The sequence below is a fragment of the Papaver somniferum genome, unplaced genomic scaffold (assembly GCF_003573695.1).
Source record: "Papaver somniferum cultivar HN1 unplaced genomic scaffold, ASM357369v1 unplaced-scaffold_119, whole genome shotgun sequence".
Taxonomy (NCBI): domain Eukaryota; kingdom Viridiplantae; phylum Streptophyta; class Magnoliopsida; order Ranunculales; family Papaveraceae; genus Papaver; species Papaver somniferum.
Genome location: NW_020620936.1, coordinates 2,834,736 through 2,855,699, shown reverse-complemented (window position 1 = coordinate 2,855,699; position 20,964 = coordinate 2,834,736). Strand labels below are relative to the sequence as shown.

The following is a 20,964-nucleotide window of genomic DNA, read 5'->3' as shown; positions in this document are numbered from 1 at the left end:
TCTTCTTCTTTGCGCCCAAAATAAAATTAACTTCTCTTGTTTGTTTTTCTTTCTTTTGTGTAGTTGTTCTGGTATGTGACTCATATTCTACATACACTAGAATTCATTTATATATAGCATGACTAGAAGATACTCATATTCTACATACACTAGAATTCATTTATATATAGAATTCATTTATACACTAGACTCCCAAAAGAGGTGTTAAGACCCCTGTAGCCGCCAAGAAAAAGACGATAAATTTTGGTTCGTTTTTTTTTTCTTATGTGGTTGTGTAATGCCTTCCTCTATTTTTCAGAGTCTTACTACTTCATAATGCTTCCATCTACTTGTTGTTTTCATAAAAATGAAGACCTTACTATCTCAACTGGTAGCTTTATGTTTGTTAGTGAAGCAACTTAAAAAGGCTAAGCGGCGTGTACGCCCGAAGTACAAGAAGTCAATTTTAACGGGAAAGGCTTTCACCCAAGATCTGTTAGAAGGAAATCCAAGGAATATGTACAACCTATTGAGAATGACTAAGGCTCCTTTTATTCAATTATGCAATGAATTCCGAGCCAAAGGACTTTTAGAGGATAGCAAGTATTTAGAAGTAGAGGAGAAGATGGCAATGTTTCTATACACAATCGGGCACAATTGTAGGAATCGTGTAATTTTATATCACTTTCAACATTCAGGTGAAACATTTAGTAAGTATTTTCATGAAGTGTTGACTGCTATGAAGAAATGGTCTGCTGAAGTCCTAGTTCCTCCACCAAATGTATTTGATAAGCCAACTATAACTAAAAGGAATAAACGTCATAGAGAAGGTGCTTTCAAAGGTTCTGTTGGTGCATTAGATGGCACTCTAATTAGTGCCAGCATTCCAGTCGAGAAGCAAACACCGTATAGAGGAAGGGGAAGAGGAGAATGTAGCCAAAACGTGCTTGCGATATGTGATTGGGATATGTAGTTTTTGTATGTAGTGGTTGGATGGGAAGGCACTGCTCATGACTCGAGAGTGTTGACCGAGGCAGTGCGTGATCCATCTTTCAAGTTTCCTCTACCTCCACCAGGTAACATCTCTATTTTAAGTCCAATTTTTCTGCATTGGGTTTGTTTTCTTTACTCAATTTTATTTAGATTCTTGTGCACTGCGTTCTTATATATTGCTGCCATTATAACATTCAGTCCAAGTATTTTCCATCTTAGGCTGTGTGCAGTGTTCATCAATTGATCACAATATCGAACTCTACTTAGATTATTTCAGGCCACCCCTGCGCCTGTTGGGATGGGGAATCTGTTCTTTGAACCACCTGTTAAACTACCCACCAAACTTACCAGTGTTAGAATATATGATGTTGTAGTTAAAGTGTAAGCTTTCTCAGATCTGCATTTCTGCAAGGGATAGAGTAGAGATGCCTGATGTGGATTTCTTTGTTTGTCTTCCGCTTTTTTTATTTTAGCTATCTTCTTTGTAGTCTTTTGGCTATCAATTAATAAAGTTTGTGAATTAGCAAAAACAAAAGAACCCTCATTTCGTAGAAAGGTGAATAAGGCTTTTGTCAAAATTGTCTACAAAGAGGGCAACTAGGATTTATTGTTGGTAATATCCCCTAAGTACAGTTTCATCTGAATGTTTGTATTCTTGGTTATAAAGAAATAAGAGATACATACCCAATCCCTCATCATTCATTGTGCCCTTTGCTAATCATTTTGGTTTCATCCTCTGTTAGGCTCCACTGAGCTGTGTAATTTATTTTGATTATATTGGCTTGTCATTTAGTAACCAGTACTACTTCATAATGTTTTTGTTGAAAATTTGCAGAAAAATACTATCTATGTGATGCTGCGTACACTCATAAACAGGGGTTTATGTGTCCATATCGCAACATAAGGTATTGGATAGGTGATTATCGAAGAGTACCTCCAACAGAAAAAGAGGAGAAGTTTAATCAAGCCCATGCTCGATTGAGGAATGTGATTGAGAGAGCATTCGGGGTATTGAAAGTAAGATTTCCCGTCTTAAGTAAAATGCCTTCTTACTCATTTGAGACTCAAAGAGATATCGTCAATGCTTACATGTCAATACATAACTTTCTACGTCGTAATGCATTGGATGATTGGCTATTTAAAGAATATGAGAATGAGACATTTGATATGAATGAGACACAGGTGGAAGTCGAAGTGGAAGCGGAAACGGAAGAAAATGCACCTCGTCTGTTTGGACGACAAGAGCAGATATATATGAACAACTTACGTGATGAGATAGCTAGCCTCCTTTAGATTTTGTTGCTTCTGCTTCTTTTATGTTTGTAGGAATGAAGTCTTTAGATTTTATTGTTTGGTAATGTTTAATTCCATCAAAAAGAGAAGTTGTTTAGACTGGTAGTGAACAATTTGTGATGTTACATAAAACTTTTGTTACATAAAAAATCCGAGCAATTAACTTCTGTGTAATTTATTTTGAGAAGTTTAAGCCAATGTAATTTATTAAATTGAAATCTAATATAATTAACTTCTGTTTAGAGAAGTTGTTTTATGGAATTAAAAATCTCATATAGCTAAAGTTTGCTCATGGGTTGAAGTTTTAGGTTGTTAGACTGGTAGTGAACAAGTTGTTTGAAATGTGCACAAGGGCATTTTCTGTCCAAAAAAATCCACTCATCTGAGTCAGATCTGACTCACAAAACAAACATATTTTCTGACTCAGACCTTAGTGAGTCAGATCTAAATGAGTCAGGTGATTTCACTCAGATCCAGACGACTCAGATGAGTCAGCTGCAAACAAACACCACCTTGGACCACTTTGGATACGATTTCGCAGCGAACTTTCGTGGACCATGTAGTATGTAAAATTGGGGTGTCTACAGTTGCCCCTCTTTGGCAGAGGTTTGCGTGCAACTGAATGCCAAAGACTTACACACTTATTTTGCACCTTAACACGATTACAAATATGTTGTTGGATTCCTCACTTATAAATTACCCGGAATGACACTAGAAAGTTCACCCGGATTATTTTAAATTTTGCACAAGTACATATCCTCATGATAGAAATCACGTCGAAGCGGTACTCGTGCCATACCAGCTATTGTGAAAACCAGCGGCTCTTTATTTATTTACAATGATTCTTCTAAAAAATGCTACGTCATCTCGATTGCAATGTATGGTCCTTGCTGCGATCCATTAGAAGTTTGGGATATACGAATTGCCCCATGCATTCTTGATTGCCACAATCCTTACGAAGAAAGTACACTTTCACTTTCACTTCCTCTTTGGGTTTGGCGTCCAAAATCTTGGGAAACCCTGTAATTGATGACCTTGCAAAAGAGCTATTATTAGCACATGGTCCTAATAAATACTTACTAAATATTTTTAATTTCTTATTTAATAATGCTAGAAAATCCCATTTTTTTATAATTATTTTTTATTTTTTTAATTAAGAAACAAATCTTAGAAAATAATTTTCAAAAACAAAAGGTGAAAAACAAAATACTCAATATATACAAAAGTTTAAGAATCCTACCTGCCACGTGTCTGATAGATGCCACCAAAAATATTACCGTCTCCATCCAAATTTTCAAATCTGTCAATCCTCCCAGCTATAATTAATTTCACCTATTAGCTTCAAACTATAAAAATGATTCACGATATTGTTGCTTTCCAGGGATGACCTTCGATGCTTCAAATCTTCAATTTTCCTCGCGACTCTTCCTTTCCTCTATCTCTTTTAACTGCTACTCAATTTTCCCAAGTGGCTGTTTAATAACCATTTCTTTTCATTCATTCATTTTTTTTTTCATTTTTTTTCCAGTTTTTCTAGATCCGTTTGGACGTCCGTTGTCCATAGAACTTTAGGAGATAACATACAGGATTAAAGATGACATACAAGTGGACTGGCATATCTCTCTCTAGATTATTTACTTGAAAAAGACTTCAACACTAAACACTGTAATAAGAGATTGAAATGCTCTAATGATGATGATGGTGCCCTTATGATTTTTTTTTGACGCTATAAAACTGAAAATAATAATTCATTTTTTTTCTTTTTTGACGAGGGCTTGACATAACGATGACTCTTCCCCTAGTTTTTTTTGCCTGCCTGATTGACTAAAAGGGGCCAAACATGATGACGACTCTCCCCCTAAACTTTTACTTAACACTATGAGAGAGATATTGGACTTTTAAAAATTCTCCTTAAGTTTTATGAGTGTTCGCCGTCCTTAGATAGATTTGGACACCCACCGAGGTATGGTATTTCTTGGGTCGAGTAACACTTGTTGGGCCTGGATCATGTTGGCTGCCTCGATCAAATGGTTGAACAATTCTTCTATTTTGTATGATTCTCGGATTTTCTAGAAATTCTGCTTGCTTCATCTTCTTGGACGTTATGTCTGAAAAATCATTAATTACCTTCTGATTAACAACATTCTTGAACCTTATACTCGGAAAATCATTCATTGTCTTCTTATTAGTAGCTTTCTTGAACCTCATGTTAGGAAAGACATTTATTGCCTTGTGATTAATAGCTTTCTTAAACCTTGTACTGGAAAAATCATTCACTATCTTCTGATTCATATCTTTCTTGCTGGGAGAATTATTAATTACCTTCTGATTAATTGTTTCCTTGAACCTTATGCTCGGAATATTATTCATTGTCTTATTATTAGTTTCTTTCTTGGACCTTCTTCTGGGAAAATCATTCACTTCCTTCTGATAAATTGCTTTCTTGAACTTTATGCTAGGAAAATCATTCTTTGGCTTCTGATTAGTTGCTTCATCATTTTTCAAATTTAATAAAACGTCCTTGTAAAAAATTGTTTCCTTAGGTAGAGGATTCGTCGTCTTGCCTTTATTTGGTGAAAAAATCTCATCTTCATGTATTTTGAATCTCTCTTCCTTCTTATCATTGGTCTTCCGCATCCACTTTGGTTTTAATTACAGTGGTTTCTCTTCAATTAAATTCACTACTTTGGTCTACTGTTTTGGCACACTCTTACATTGTATCCACATTTTGGTCATATCCATCTTCTTTCTCTGAGGTGCCCTTAAAGGTTGATTTTTCTTGTTTTGATTGACAAACTTTACTTCTTTAGCCGGTTCAGGTTTTTCTTTTTGGTGGTTCCACAGTCCCCACGGCTTGTCAGTATTCTCAAACACTTTATTTATACCAAGTATATTGTTCTTCAAAACATTTTTCCTGCAAAAAAAATCTTTTTGGGTTTTTAGTTTTTCAATTTTTTTTGGATTTTTTGAAATATTTCGAAAAGTGGAATGAAAGACGACTTATTTACAAATTCAGGTGGTGTACCCTTAACCAGTCTGATTGATTCAACAGAATGAGTTAGAGACTTACCTGGATCGGCCTCTATTGTTCTTATCACATTTTGTTCATCCTCTTGTATAGTAGACTTCAACCTAGGTGATGGTTGTGTAGGAGGCATTGTATTTTTATCCCTGAGATGAGGTGGCTTGTAAATGGGTTTGCTTCTTGCTACATTTTAAACTTCATCACCACCCTCACTTTTGAACGGATCCACGCACCTAGACGAAGATTTATTCGTCGGAGGCGGTCAGACAAGAACCCAATGAGACATTTACAGAATTCTTTCCACGATGGAGAACCAAGGCGTTAGATATCAATGAGAAATTAACCGAAGAAGAGATGGTAGATATTATAATGAATTGTTTGAACTATGAATATTGAAACTTACAATATTCCCATTTTTAAAAACAATATTCTTATATTATTAAAATTATCCGATATTATTACCAAATTCCAAAAGATTTCATTTAAACCAATAACTTTTAGGTAGAAGGAAAGACTTGGGAACAAAGCTAGAAATAGTGTCGTAATTTTTGAGTTGGGGGACTTGGAAATAACACTCATGTTATTAGGATGAAAAATGGACATGGATGGTGTACTTTTAGTATACTAATGAGTGGATTTTGATGAGCTAGGTTCATGGGTTATTAATCTCACATATAACCAAAGTTGTGCCTGCTAACCATGGGCAGCTAGGTAGTCGACCTAGTGGATGTTTAACTAGTGGATTATAAGCCTAACTCACATTTTGGGACTTAGTGAAGCAAGTCTAATTGATTTTTCATTATAAAGCGGTAACAACGACCTAATATACGCCCATACAAGACTTTAACACTTAGAACACTTTGGATATGATTTCGCACCGAACTTTCGTGGACCATGTACGTATGAAAAATTGGGATGTTTACACAAGATTGAGATAGAAACACTTGTGAGTTCGACCGATCAGTGCTCTAACACTCGTATCTGCAAACTCTCCATCTCTCTGTGTTTTTTCCGTTTCTTTTGCAGATTCTTTGAATGAAATTAATTTGAAGATAAAATATATGAAATTTGAAACTCATTTGTGTCTTTTCTGGATCAAATGAATATGTAAATTGGTTTAATTGAATCAACTCAATCGATTTTGCAAACAATTGAGAATCAGACTTTTTTTATTTTGATGAAATCAAAGTTGAAATTGATTTAATTCGATGAAAATCAAATGCATCAGAAGATGATGGTGGGTTCGGTGGTGGTATAAAAGTAGGAGGATAAGGTGTTGTTGGTGGTGGTGAAAGAGGAGGAGGGGGAGGAGGAGATGGAGTAGCAGAAATAGAGACAGGTGAAGATAAGGGATAGTCTCGTACGGGAGATGAAGAAATATAGTAGAAGGGTAAGCTGGGTACTTTCTAAAGATTAAATGGATCTAATTTAATAATTTGGAGTTTTTGTTCCATTTTAAGGCAATACATAGTTTTTTTATAGATATCAAACTTATGGATGGAGTTTTTGTGTATAAATTATGGTCACCTTGGTGTTTTATCGCTTGTTAATTTTTTTTATAATTTTTTTTTTATAAACAAAAGCCTTCAAAAAGGCTAATGGTCCCCTTCAACAATTGGCAAGAGCCAAATTGGAGGAACAGACCAGTACATAGTAGAATTGTTTGTTTTAGCCCAATGGGTTAGTTCATGAGCCACAAAGTTACAAACTCATGGTTGAAAAGTAAACAAGCAAGCAACTAAGCTAGAAGAGAAAAACTGAATGTCCTTAAAAATAGCATCCATTCTGGAATCTCCATCAAACAGGCTAACAGAAAATTGATTGATAAGATTCTGAGCATCACTCTCTATGATGATATGAGTAAGCTTTTGCTCCACAACTTTCTTCGAGACTGCCCAAATAACTCTGGCTTCAGCTTCTTCAGCAAACTTTACTTCAAAAACTATAGACGCCCAAAAGGAGGCAGTGTTGGAAAAGTCCCTCATCACATAGCATACCCCATTATGCCCAGAAATATCATCATAAGCTCCATATGTATTACACCTAATCCAACCAGTAGGTGGGGGTATCCATTTGTCACAATAACCAACAGAGATAGTATGGGGGATAATAGGACAGAGTTTCATAGTTAATAACATGGCTTTATCTCTCATCAGACAGTAGAATGGTTTTCTTTGATGTTTTGGAAAAACATGTTATTTCTACTTTGCCAGATAGACCAAAGAATAGCAACAAAGAAACATTGATCTCCATCAGGGAGTTTAGAAACTGGGTCAATTAACCAAAACATCATCCAATGAATGAAAGACTTATTACTGAAAGCCTGAGGGTTCACACAAAACGAAGAGAGAAACCAAACACGACTAGCGAAAGAGCAAAGAACCAAAGCATGCAGAACAGACTCATAAGGATCACTACATCTAGTACAATCAACAGAAAGAATCAGCATTCTAGTATGTAAAACAGTTCTAGCATGTAAAGCATTTCTGGTTTTTCCAGGTAAAAACTTGAATTTTGTAAGGAACATTAATTTTCCAAATGCACTTCCAAAGAGAGCTACAAGGGGAAGGCATGAGCCCTCGAAGTCCCAAGTAAGCAGATTTAGAGGTAAATCTACCATTCTTTGAAAGATCCCAAGCCCTTCTATCAGGAGTACATATCTGGCTTAAGGGAATGGTGACAATCTTCTCAACATAAGCATCATCAAAGTGGGTGTTTAATATATTAACATCCCAAGATCTAGTAGTAGAATTAATAAAGTAAGAAACTTTAATAGTGGGGCCAGGACGAACCAAAGGGTTTGGAGAAGCAGAACCCAGTGAAGTGATCTACCCGTCACACCAAGGGTCAATAAATTGACCATCTCCCACTATCTGGGTGATAAAAGGCTTAATTAGAGTTATACTGCGTATCACCCCGGTCGTAACCTCTGTCGATTTTTTTTGTATCCTTTCATGATATTTTAGTCAACATGTAAGCTAGTCAAGCTCACAAAATCAGTATTTAAATAGCCAGGTTATAGTATCGTGTTTAGTTAGTCGTGATCTATGACCCATGTAATTAGAAACTGCCAATTATTTAGCTATGGCCTGAGGATCTGATGTTTTGTCCATCAGGTCAAATTAGATAACTCAGAGTCTAACTTCTCTCGAACGGTGTCACTGTAGTACAATGGTAAAGTTATTGGGTGAAGAAACCAGTTATAGTGACCTGAGTTCGAAACTCGCAAGAACAAAAAAAATTACCGATCAAAAAAACCCATCTCTGAAAAAAAAAAAGCGAGTAATGTTTTGTTTTTTTAATTTTTAATTATATACAAAAAATAAGGCTAATTAGCCTAATTTACATCTAAACTTTCGGAAAATTCGGTATTCATGTGGATCTTCATAAAACTAAGGATATTTCCATCATTCGGACTAATATTATCTTCATCCCAGTTTCCAAAAACAATTTCTTCAAACATTCTTTCCATAATTCTTACCCAGTTGTTTGGAGAGGTCGGATAAAATCTTTATATACACAGTGGAGAGGTCGATCCATCACCCAATACATCTTGTACCGAAAACATCATGTCTAAAATTTTCCCTAAATTTGAAACCTTCACATGTTTTCACCCACAAAATCAAAATCATTTCTTATCAAATTCATCAGAAAAACCAATCACCAATCATGTTGCATCTTAGATTTTCGATTTTAAATTTGAAATTAAGCTTTACCCTACTGAATAAAGGAATTCTATCAACTACTTGTTTGTCAGGTATGTCGATTTTTGTTGTTAGTCAATATTTTTCATTATATGAATAAACGTATTTGACCTAGATCGATGCATTTTTAACATTTGCATGAAGAAAATCTTCAGAGGATATCAAATGCAGTCAGAACATTTGGTTAAATTGAGTTTTTACACTTTTATAGGTGGTATGATTTTAAGTTTATCTTCTTGTATCCCTGCCTCAATTGGGTTTCTGAACATTATGCTTCTAATATGTTAGTCGACAGGTACTGCGAGTGTAATCATTTTAATTATCTCAAATTACTTCATAAAATACATTGGTGGATTCTCGTTTTTTAATTCTACAGTCGAAATATCAACACTGATGCTGATTGCTGGGATTATTGATGTAATAACTTTTGAAATCAAATGGGTATTGTATACCAAATTTATGTTACATTTTGTGTGTTATGGAGCGTTTAGAGTTGGGGGGGAATGGAGTGGAACGTTTCAAACTTGGACTACATAAGTCCTCTTAGGTATCCTGTTAGAGCATTGCTCGGTCGACCTCGCATGCATTGTTATCTCAAGCATGTTTGTCAATGTTAGTGATCAAAACTATAAGTATTGATTTTTAGTCTATTATAGCTAAGTCTGGGACTAGGATAGAAAGTGTATTTGAGCTCAAGGACTTCATGGAGATTCATCATATAAGTAGAAGAACTACTCAGGGAACTGGTGGAACTTCTTGACAAAAAGGTATGTGAAGACTTGAACTAATTTATCAATCAAAAGTCTATCTACTCTATCTCATACTTCTTGAGACAAAAAGTCGTATGCTACATATAAACTTTATTATACATATTTTATATTTCGAGTCGAGTATACCTCGCCTACCTATATCTCGAAATATGTGTTGGTAAGCTTTTCGCTTCGATCAAGTTTATCTTTACCTAGTATGTTTCAATCATCTTGAAAATTGCTTTGACGGGAAATGGTGTAACAACTATATAACGTCCTCTAAGAATGTTTCAATAATTGGAAAGAGAGTTTAGATTACATAACCAATGATGGACATAAGTATTGTTGTGGAAACACATATGTGCATAAGTCCTATCCCTTGAACCAAAGTTTGCGAACTTTGTTGATCAAGAGAAACCAGAAGATGGCTTGTTGCCAAGTCCGCGAACTCAGTCCGCGAACTGCCGAACTTCTCATCCCGAGAAATTCTGCTGGAGTTGACAAACTAGTTGCGTGAGTTCCAGTCCGCGAAACGGCGGAAGGTCTTTTGCCGAGATTTTCTGCTGGAGTTTGTAAACTCTGCCCGGTTTCTTAAGTCCGCGAACCTAGTGTGCGAACTTAAGAAGGTTATATATCTGAAGATTATTTCTGAACTTAAACTTATAAAGACTAAGGAATGCAGTAAGAAAACCGTGGCTATAAAGTTCATGAACCGATTCAAGTGAATCAAATCATCTTTGCTTCAATTGTGTCTTGTGTAGTCACATAATATTTCCTTGCAATTGAACAACTCTCTAACTAGTTCATCTTGAAGTAATTTGAACTAGTTATAGTGAAGAAGAACATGGTTGATATGAAATGCTCATATGGCTAACCATTTGGTTTACTATTGTTGAACCAACAATGTACACGTTTGGGTACGGTTACACAAACCTAGAAGCGTACATGTCAAGTGTGTGTAACAAGCTAAGTTTTCGATTTAACGATTGAGAAATATTAGCTTGAATCTAAATCAGGTTTTCATCTAACAGTGCATATTGATTGCTTTGTTACCAAGGCAAAACCCTGATTTGAAAGACTATATAAAGGAGACATCTAGTATTGTGCAAAACTAATCACCACACCTTACGTGTGATATTAGTTTGCGTGCTAGAGCCGTTTCTCCTTTAACCTTTAGTTTTCTTCTACTAAAACCAAATTAACGACTTAAAGACTTCATTGGGATTGTGAAGCCTGACCGATACTACTTTTATCGTAGTTGTGTGATCTGATCTTGCGTCTTCTATCGTACAAGTACAATCATATTGATTGGCTTGAGATTGATATCTCCGATAGGAAAGATATAAAAAGTAATCACAAACATCTTCGTCTCATTGTTTGTGATTCCACAACATCTTGTTTCGCTACTATATGATTAATATTGTTGTGAGGTGATTGATAACTCTAGGTTATTCTTCGGGAATATAAGACCGGATTATCAATTGGTTCCTGTTCCCCTTGATTATTATCAAAAGACAGAACAAAACCTTTAGGGTTTATATGTGGGAGACAGATTGATTTTTTGATAGACTTGTCTGTGTGAGACAAATTTGTTTATTGTCAAAGCCTGCGATTTTGGGTCGCAGGAACTCTTAGTTGTGGGTGAGATCAGCTAAGGGAATAAAGTGTGCAGTATCCTGCTGGGATCAGAGGCGTAGGGAGTACAATTGTACCTTGGATCAGTGGGAGACTGATTGGGGTTCAACTACAGTCCAGTCTGAAGTTAGCTTGGAGTAGGCTAGTGTCTGTAGCGGCTTAATACAGTGTGTGTTCAATCTGGACTAGGTCCCGGGGTTTTTCTGCATTTGCGGTTTCCTCATTAACAAAACTTCTGGTGTTTGTGTTATTTCTATTTCTGCATTATATTTGTTTATATAATTGAAACAATATAGGTTGTGCGTTTGAATCAATCAATTGGAAATACGACCTTCGTTTGTTGATAGATATTGATTGATCCTTGGATATTAGTCTTTGGTACCATCCAAGTTATTCCTTGTATTTGATTAGAACTCGGAGTTCTTGCTTGAGTAAATCAAATCAAGAAAAGAGATATAAAGTCGTTGATATACTTTTAATTGATTGAGTCTTGTTGATTCTCTTAAAAGTATATTTGAGTTTGTCCACACAGATTTCTAAGCGAAATATTGGGTGGTATTGTTAGACCCCCGTTTTTTTTCAATTGGTATCAGAGCAGGAAAACACGTTCAAGACCTTACAAGTCTGTGTTTGTAGCGATCTGACTCTATGAACAGTAGTGCTATCTCAATAAATGCACCACCAGATCCAGGTATTTCAGAATTCTCTTCCATGACTGATTTAATAAAATCTGTAGAAGAAATTATATCTAAACCTCCACCAGGTTTAAAATCCCTTGAAGTGTTTTCAGGGCTTGAAAAGAAGCTTGAGAGATTATCTCTTGATGTTGAGTTATACCTCCAGAAAGAGCAAGAATCTCTTGACAGGCTAAATCAAGTTATGATGAATAATATTCATGTTGAGGTTGATATTGATTTACTAATCAATGAGAGCAATGCTCCTCCTCTATGTAATCCAATTAGTTGTGATAAACTAAACGAATTACAAGAGGAGTTTAAATCTCAGTCATCTGAGTGTATCACCTCAAAGCATGAATTGATTTGTTGCTCAATTCCTGATACTTCCTATCAAGATAGTAGTATTGTCTTCTTTTATGAAGAACCTAGGACGTCTCTTTTTATCAAAAGAGTTTCCCTTCGCAGTACTAAAAACTATCTGCAGAAACTGTTTTTTATAAGTTGGAAAACAAGAAATCAGAAGCACAAATCTTTTTGGGTTCTCTTGAAGTTCTTTGATAGACTTATAAAAACAGTTTCTTGGGTGTTTCTCAACACTACAAGATTTAAGAGTTGTTGGAAAGAAACTCTTTATTGGTTCCATGGTGATTAAGACATTGTTCACGTCAACACAACTTGTTTGTGTTGAAAGTGCATCCTCACCAAGAAATGCCCTGCTATGTATACGGTGAGGGAAGCACAACAACTGGGGCGCACAGATTATATTCGATAAGGCTGTAGAATTAAATTAAACTTTTCTAAAAATGTATGTATATAAACTTGAGCAAGTTTTATGTTTTTATTACTTGTTTGAGTACTTATAATGATCCATGTACCTTGATTATCGTTCATTTCTACCTAACTTGATATGGGTTTAAGGTTCTTAAATGTTTAGGTTTGAAAACATTAGTTCGGGATGTTTGGAATTCATGGTACACATACCAAGTATGCATAAAATCATTTAAAACCAAAATCCAGGGGTTTAAGTTCGCAAACCCCGTCTGCATACTGCTCCAGGATACGAAAATTCGTTTGCAAACCCGTATGCATACTTGACGTCGATATTCGGTAAACGTTTTTTGGTCGTATCTTCTTCGTTCGAACTCGGAATGACCTCATTCTTTTTGCATTCTCTTCCTCTTTTAATTCTCTTAAAAATGGAGGTGATAATTATTGAATTTGGATGAGTTAAGATTGGTATTTTTCCTGTCTTTGTTTTTGAGTGTTTTGCTCCGTTTCGTTGTACTTGTTCCACTTCTCTTGGACTTGGGCACTTGGATTCATGGAGTAGTACTCTTCTAAGATCATTTGTATCTTTTACAAGAATGTTGTTGGTGAATCACAAAGAAGGAAGTTCAATAATGGGCAGTAGTACGCATTACTATGGGATTCTTGAATGATTCACAATCATTTAATGTGAACTATGGTGCATGGTCGTTAATGACTTTGTATGTTCTTCTTTGAAAATCTTTTTATACGCCTTTGGTAGCTATTCTTGATATAAATCCGGGCGAAAAAGATTGATTCTACTCTCTAAGGACAAATCATCTTATATATGCATTACGAGTTTGTCTTAATGCCTAGGAAACTTCTTATGAGAACTTATTCTTGTTTTTGAGAAGGATTACTAGAGATTGGAATAGCCATTATTGTGTTTACACATAGCTATGTCCAACGTTTTCATCTTCATGTTTTTAGATTTTTTGGTATTAAATTCTAAAAACTATTGGGAGATGATGTTTTTGCAGTATTAATCTTTATGATTTGTTATATTGCAATTTTTTATGGGATATTGGTGTTTACGTCCGTGAACTATGTTTGTCCCATACCTTGTCAAAAGTAAAGTCGTTTGTGATCGGTATTCACGTACTAGTAAAAGAATGAATGGACTTTTGACAAATACAAAAGTTAATCCTATATTGTCAATTATTTGATGGAAGATAGGTTAAAATCTTTTGTGTTCAAGGATTATGTCTATTATTGTCGTTATGCAAATAGTGATGGAAAATAGAATGAATCCTTGTGTATTCCGCAGTATTGATCATCCCTGATCCATATTTTATGTATTACTGTGAGGCTCCGTAATGTGTCTTATGTTAAGCACGATACAACAAAGTTGATTATTTTTGGCTTTGTTGGTTGTTCCGTAAGGTACTTTATGTTGAGCATTTTGAACTAAATTAATCATCTTGTTTGGTTATTTAGTTATTGCTCTGTAAGTTTACTTGTGTCGAGAAAAACAAATGACAATTAAATTGATTACTCTTGTAATTAGTTTGGTTGTGTATTCCAATTAGATTAATTATGGGTTCTCTTGTAATTAATCTAGTTGAGTATTTTCGTGTCTCCATAAGTTCTCTTATGTTGAGCATAATCAATTGAAATGATCACTTTTTGTGTTTAATTTGATTGCGTATTCCGATTAAATTAGTCATGGGTTTTCTTGTGATTAATTTGATTGAGTTTTGGATATAGGAGATCATTCTTATGGTTTTTGGTGTCCAATAAAAATCCTTCTTTTCTCTTGAAATTATGGTCGCTCTTGTTGTTCTTTCGTGAATGACATCAAATGGGGGAGAGTTCTTTTGAACTTGTGCTTAATGGTCATATCTTGAGGGGTGTGCGGTTGTGGAATTTTAGATGGGTTATCTTGTATCTTTAAACTCCTTGATGAATGCATTTAGCTTCGGATTTATGATTGCATCTAAATTAGATGGTATGTATTTTTTTATTTTAGTCATGATATGTCTCTTTCGGAAATTTCATTATGATCCCGTTCTTGTCTTTGCCAATTTTATTGACAAAAAGGGGGAGAATTAATATGTAGTTCACACTACAAATACATATGGTTTTCGGATCATTGTGTAAGGGGGAGTGGTTTCCATGTGATATGGAGTATTGACTAAGGGGGAGTAATACATATCACCATAGTATTATTGTTGAAGTTGTGATACAATTGAACTTTGACGCTGTGTAATAATACTATGACACTGTATAACAATGATCGAGAACTATGTTTTCTCATTGTTATAGCTACGGATCTTCAACAACGGTGATGCTAAACTTACAACCTTTGGGATCATTGGATTACTTGGAAGTGACAAAGATTTCGAGGAATGTTGAAGATTAGACATGTGGAATATGAGCTACTAAAGTTTCTTTATCTTTTTTGTATTCCATATGTATTGATAGTTTTGCCACTGAAATTGACAAAGGGGGAGATTGTTAGAGCATTGCTCGGTCGAACTCGCATGCGTTGCTATCTCAAGCATGTTTGTCAATGTTAGTGATCAAAACTATAAGTCTTGATTTCTAGTCTATTATAGCCAAGTCTCGGACTAGGATAGAAAGTGTAGTTGAGCTCAAGAACTTCATGGCGATTCATCATATAAGTATAAAAACTACTCAAGGAACCGGTGGAACTTCTCGACAAAAAGGTATGTGAAGACTTGAACTTATCTGTCACTCAAAAGTCTATCTACTCTATCTCCTACTCTTTGAGACAAGAAGTCGTATGCTATATATATAGACTTGAATTATTCACATTTGGTATTTCGAGCTGAGTATACCTCGCCTATCTATATCTCGAAATATGTGTTGGTAAGCTTTTCGCTTCGATCAAGTTTATCTTTACCTAGTATGTTTCAATCATCTTGAAAATTGCTTTGACAAGAAATGGTGTAACAACTACATAACGTCCTCTAACAATGTTTTAATGATTGGAATGAGAGTCTAGATTACATAACCAATGATGGACATAAGTATTGTTGTAGAAACACATATGTGCATAAGTATTATCCCTTGAACCAAAGTTTGCGAACTTTGTTGATCAAGAGAAACCGGAAGAATGGCTTGTTGCCAAGTCCGCGAACTGCCGAACTTCTCATCCTGAGAAATTCTACTGGAGTTGACAAACTAATTGTGTGAGTACCAGTCCGCGAACCGGCGGAAGGTCTTTGCCGAGATTTTCTGTTGGAGTTTGTAAACTCTGCCCGGTTTCTTAAGTCCGCGAACCTAGTGTGCGAACTTAAGAAGGTTATATATCTGAAGATTATTTCTGAACTTAAACTTTAAAAATACTAAGGAATGCATTATGAAAACCGTGGCTATAAAGTTCATGAAACGATTCAAGTGAATCAAATCATATTTGCTTCAATTGTGTCTTGTGTAGTACATGAGATTTCCTTGCAATTGAACAACTCTCTAACTAGTTCATTTGAAGTCATTTGTACTAATTATGCCGAAGAAGAACATGGTTGATATGAAATGCTCATATGGCTAACCATTTGGTTAACTATTTTTGAACCAACAAGTGCATACGTTTGGGTACGGTTAACAAACCTAGAAGCATGCATTGTCAAGTGTGTATAACAAGCTAAGTTTTCGTTCTAACAGTTGAGAAATATTAGCTTGAATCTAAATCAGGTTTTCATCTAACGGTGGATACTGATTGTTTTAATACCAAGGAAAAACCCTGATTTGAAAGACTATATAAAGAAGACATCTAGTATTCTGCAAAACTAATCCCACAACTTACGTGTGATACTAGTTTGCGTGCTAGAGTCGTTTCTCCTTTAACCTTTGGTTTTCTTCTTCTAAAACCAGGTTAACGACTTAAAGACTTCATTGGGATTGTGAAGCCAGACCGATACTACTTTTATCGTAGTTGTGTGATCTTATCTTGCATCTTCTATCGTACGAGTACAATCAGATTGATTATCCTGAGATTGATATCTCCGATAATCAAGATATAAAAAGTAATCACAAACATCTTCATCTCATTGTTTGTGATTCCACAACATCTTGTTTCGCTACCATACGATTATGACTGTTGTGAGGTGATTGATAACTCTAGGCTGTTCTTCGGGAATATAAGACCGAATTATTAATTGGTTCCTGTTCACCTTGATTATTATCAAAAGACGGAACAAAACCTTTAGGGTTTATCTGTGGGAGACAAATTGATCCTTGATAGACTTGTCTGTGTGAGACAGATTTGTTTATTGTCAAAGCCTGTGATTTTGGGTCGTAGCAACTCTTACTTGTGGGTGAGATCAGCTAAGGTAATCAAGTGCGCAGTATCCTGCTGGGATCAGAGGCGTAGGGAGTACAACTATACCTTGGATCGGTGGGATACTGATTGGGTTTCAACTATAGTCCAGTCCGAAGTTAGCTTGGAGTAGGCTAGTGTCTGTAGCGGCTTAATACAATGTGTGTTCAATCTGGACTAGGTCCCAGGGTTTTTCTGCATTTGCAGTTTCCTCGTTAACAAAATTTCTGGTGTCTGTGTTATTTCTATTTCCGCATTATATTTGTTTATATAATGGAAATAATACAGGTTGTGCGTTTGAATCAATCAATTGGAAATCCGACCTTCGGTTGTTGATTGATATTGATTGATCCTTGGATATTGGTCTTTGGTACCATCCAAGTTATTCCTTGTATTTGATTAGAACTCGCAGTCCTTGCTTGAGTAAATCAAATCAAGAAGAGAGATATAAACTCGTTGATATACTTTTAATTGATTGAGTCTTGTTGATTCTCTTAAAAGTATATTCGAGTTTGTCCATACAGATTGCTAAGCGAAATATTGTGTGGTGTTGTTAGACCCCCGCTTTTTCAACCTTCGTCAAAAATCCACCATCAACATTAAGTCCTCTTCTTAGTGTACGACATTCATGTTCCACAGTATGCATATAGATGGCGATTTTTACCGACACTTGTCAGGTGTTACCAGGATATAATTCTTCTTTCTTTACACCCTTCAATTATCTTGTTCATATTATCTCTCATTTCATCAATTTTTCTTCTTTCTTCTGAACTTCCTTTCTCAACAGGAGCAGTGTTATTTTCAGAGACTACAACATGATCTTCCTTTAGACGATGTTTATTAAGACGTCTGTTTTGTTCTTGAGTGTTCGAGGAACTCAATGAACTGACTTTCCTGGTAACATACACAGGGTAGGTATGAAAACCAATTGGTTTAGTCATACAAATGTCAGTTACACCTTTAAGAATTATATCTAAGGTGTGTTGAAGTTGAACCAAGGAGTTTTTCTTTCGAAATTAAGTCCTCTTCTTATGGTTTTTGGTGTCCAATAAAAATCCTTATTTTCTTTCGAAATTAAGGTCGCTCTTGTTGTTCTTTCGGGAATGACATCAAATGGGGGAGAGTTCTTTTAAACTTGTGCTTAATGGTCATATCTTGAGGGGTGTGCGGCTGTGGAATTTTAGAGGGCTTATCTTGTATCTTTAAACTCCTTGATGAAAGCATTTAGATTCGGCTTTATGGTTGCATCTAAATTAGTTGGTATGTATTTTTTTCTTTTAGTCATGAAATATCTCTTAGGAAATTTCATTATGATCCCATTCTTGTACCTTTGCCAATTTTATTGAAAAAAAGGGGGAGAATTAATATGTAGTTCACACTACAAACACATATGGTTTTCGGATCATTGTGTAAGGGGGAGTGGTTTCCATGTGAGATGCAATATTGACTAAAGGGAGTGATACATATCACCATAGTATTATTGTTGAAGTTGTGATGCAATTGGACTTTGACACTGTGTAATAATACTATGACACTGTATAACATTGATCGAGACCGATGCTTTCTCATTGTTATAGCTACGGATCTTCAACAACGGTGATGCTAAACTTAAAACCTTTGGGATCATTAGAGTACTTGGAAGTGACGAAGATTTCAAGGAATGTTGAAGATTATACATGTAGAATAGGAGCTACTAAAGTTTCTTATCATTTTTGTATTTCATATGTATTGATAGTTTTGTCACTAAAATTGACAAAGGGGGAGATTGTTAGAGAATTGCTCGGTCGACCTCGCATGCGTTGCTATCTCAAGCATGTTTGTCAATGTTAGTGATCAAAACTATAAGTCTTGATTTCTAGTCTATCATAGCTAAGTCTCGGACTAGGATAGAAAGTAGAAGAGTAGTTGAGCTCAAGGACTTCATGGAGATTCATCATACAAGTAGAAGAACTACTCAAGGAACCGGTGGAACTTCTCGATAAAAAGGTATGTGAAGACTTGAACTTATCTATCACTCAAAAGTATATCTACTCTATCTCCTACTTCTTGAGACAAAAAGTCGTATGCTATATATATATAGACTTTATTATACACATTTGGTATTTCGAGCCGAGTATACCTCGCCTATCTATATCTCTAAAGATGTGTTGGTAAGCTTTTCGCTTCGATCAAGTTTATCTTTACCTAGTATGTTTCAATCATCTTGAAAATTGCTTTGACGAGAAATGGTGTAACAACTATATAACGTCCTCTAAGAATGTTTCAATGATTGGAATGAGAGTTTAGATTACATAACCAATGATGGACATAAGTATTGTTGTGGAAACACATATGTGCATAAGTCTTATCCATTGAACCAGAGTTTTCTAACTTTGTTGATCAAGAGAAACCGGAAGATGGCTTGTTGCCAAGTCCGCGAACTGCCGAACTTCTCATCCCGAGAAATTCTGCTGGAGTTGACAAACTAGTTGCGTGAGTGCCAGTCCGCGAACCGGCGGAAGGTCTTTTACCAGATTTTCTGCTGGAGTTTGTAAACTCTGCCCGGTTAATTAAGTCCGCGAACCTAGTGTGTGAACTTAAGAAGGTTATATATCTGAAGATGATTTCTGAACTTAAACTTATAAAGACTAAGGAATGCAGTATGCAAACCGTGGATATAAAGTTCATGAACCGATTCAAGTGAATCAAATCATCTTTGCTTCAATTGTGTCTTGTGTAGTCACATAACATTTCCTTGCAATTGAACAACTCTCTAACTAATTCATCTTGAAGTCATTTGAACTAGTTATGGTGAAGAAGAACATGGTTGATATGAAATGCTCATATGGATAACCATTTGGTTAACTATTGTTGAACCAACAATGTACACGTTTGGGTACGGTTACACAAACCTAGAAGCGTACATGTCAAGTGTGTGTAACAAGCTAAGTTTTCGATCTAACGATTGAGAAATATTAGCTTGAATCTAAATCAGGTTTTCATCTGACGGTGGATATTGATTGTTTTGTTACCAAGGCAAAACCCTGATTTGAAAGACTATATAAAGGAGACATTTAGTATTGTGCAAAACTAATCCCCACACCTTACGTGTGATACTAGTTTGCGTGCTAGAGGTGTGTCTCCTTTAACCTTTGGTTTTCTTCTTCTAAAACCAAGTTAATGACTTAAAGACTTCATTGGGATTGTGAAGCTATGCCGATACTACTTTTATCGTAGTTGTGTGATCTGATCTTGCATCTTCTATCGTACGAGTACAATCAGATTGATTGGCTTGAGATTGATACCTCTGATAGGCAAGATATAAAAAGTAATCACAAACATCTTCGTCTCATTGTTTGTGATTCTACAACATCTTGTTTCGCTACCATACGATTAAGATTGTTGTGAGGTGATTGATAACTCTAGGCTGTTCTTCGGGAGTATAAGACCGGATTATCAATTGATTCATGTTCACCTTGATTATTATCAAAAGACGGAACAAAACCTTTAGGGTTTATCTGTGGGAGACAGATTGATCCTTTGATATACTTGTCTGTGTGAGAAAGATTTGTTTATTGTCAAAGCCTGCGATTTTGGGTCGTAGCAACTCTTAGTTGTGGGTGAGATCAGCTAAGGGAATCAAGTGCGCAGTATCCTGCTGGGATCAGAGGCGGAGGGAGTACAATTGTACCTTGGATCAGTGGGAGACTGATTGGGGTTCAACTACAGTCCAGTCGGAAGTTAGCTTGGAGTAGGCTAGTGTATGTAGCGGCTTAATACAGTGTGTGTTCAATCTGGACTAGGTCCCGGGGTTTTTCTGCATTTGCGATTTCCTCGTTAA

At 35.7% G+C, this 20,964-nt stretch overlaps 1 protein-coding gene across 1 annotated transcript; it reads left to right on the top strand.

Moving 5' to 3' along the window:
• The first annotated feature begins 346 nt into the window (after window positions 1–346).
• Window positions 347–3,837, top strand: LOC113330805. Its single transcript, XM_026577617.1, has 4 exons — window positions 347–911; window positions 966–1,055; window positions 1,808–2,197; window positions 3,794–3,837. Exons 1-4 carry the CDS (start codon window positions 347–349, stop codon window positions 3,835–3,837), a joined length of 1,089 nt encoding a protein of 362 aa, XP_026433402.1.
• Window positions 3,838–20,964: the final 17,127 nt, after the last annotated feature.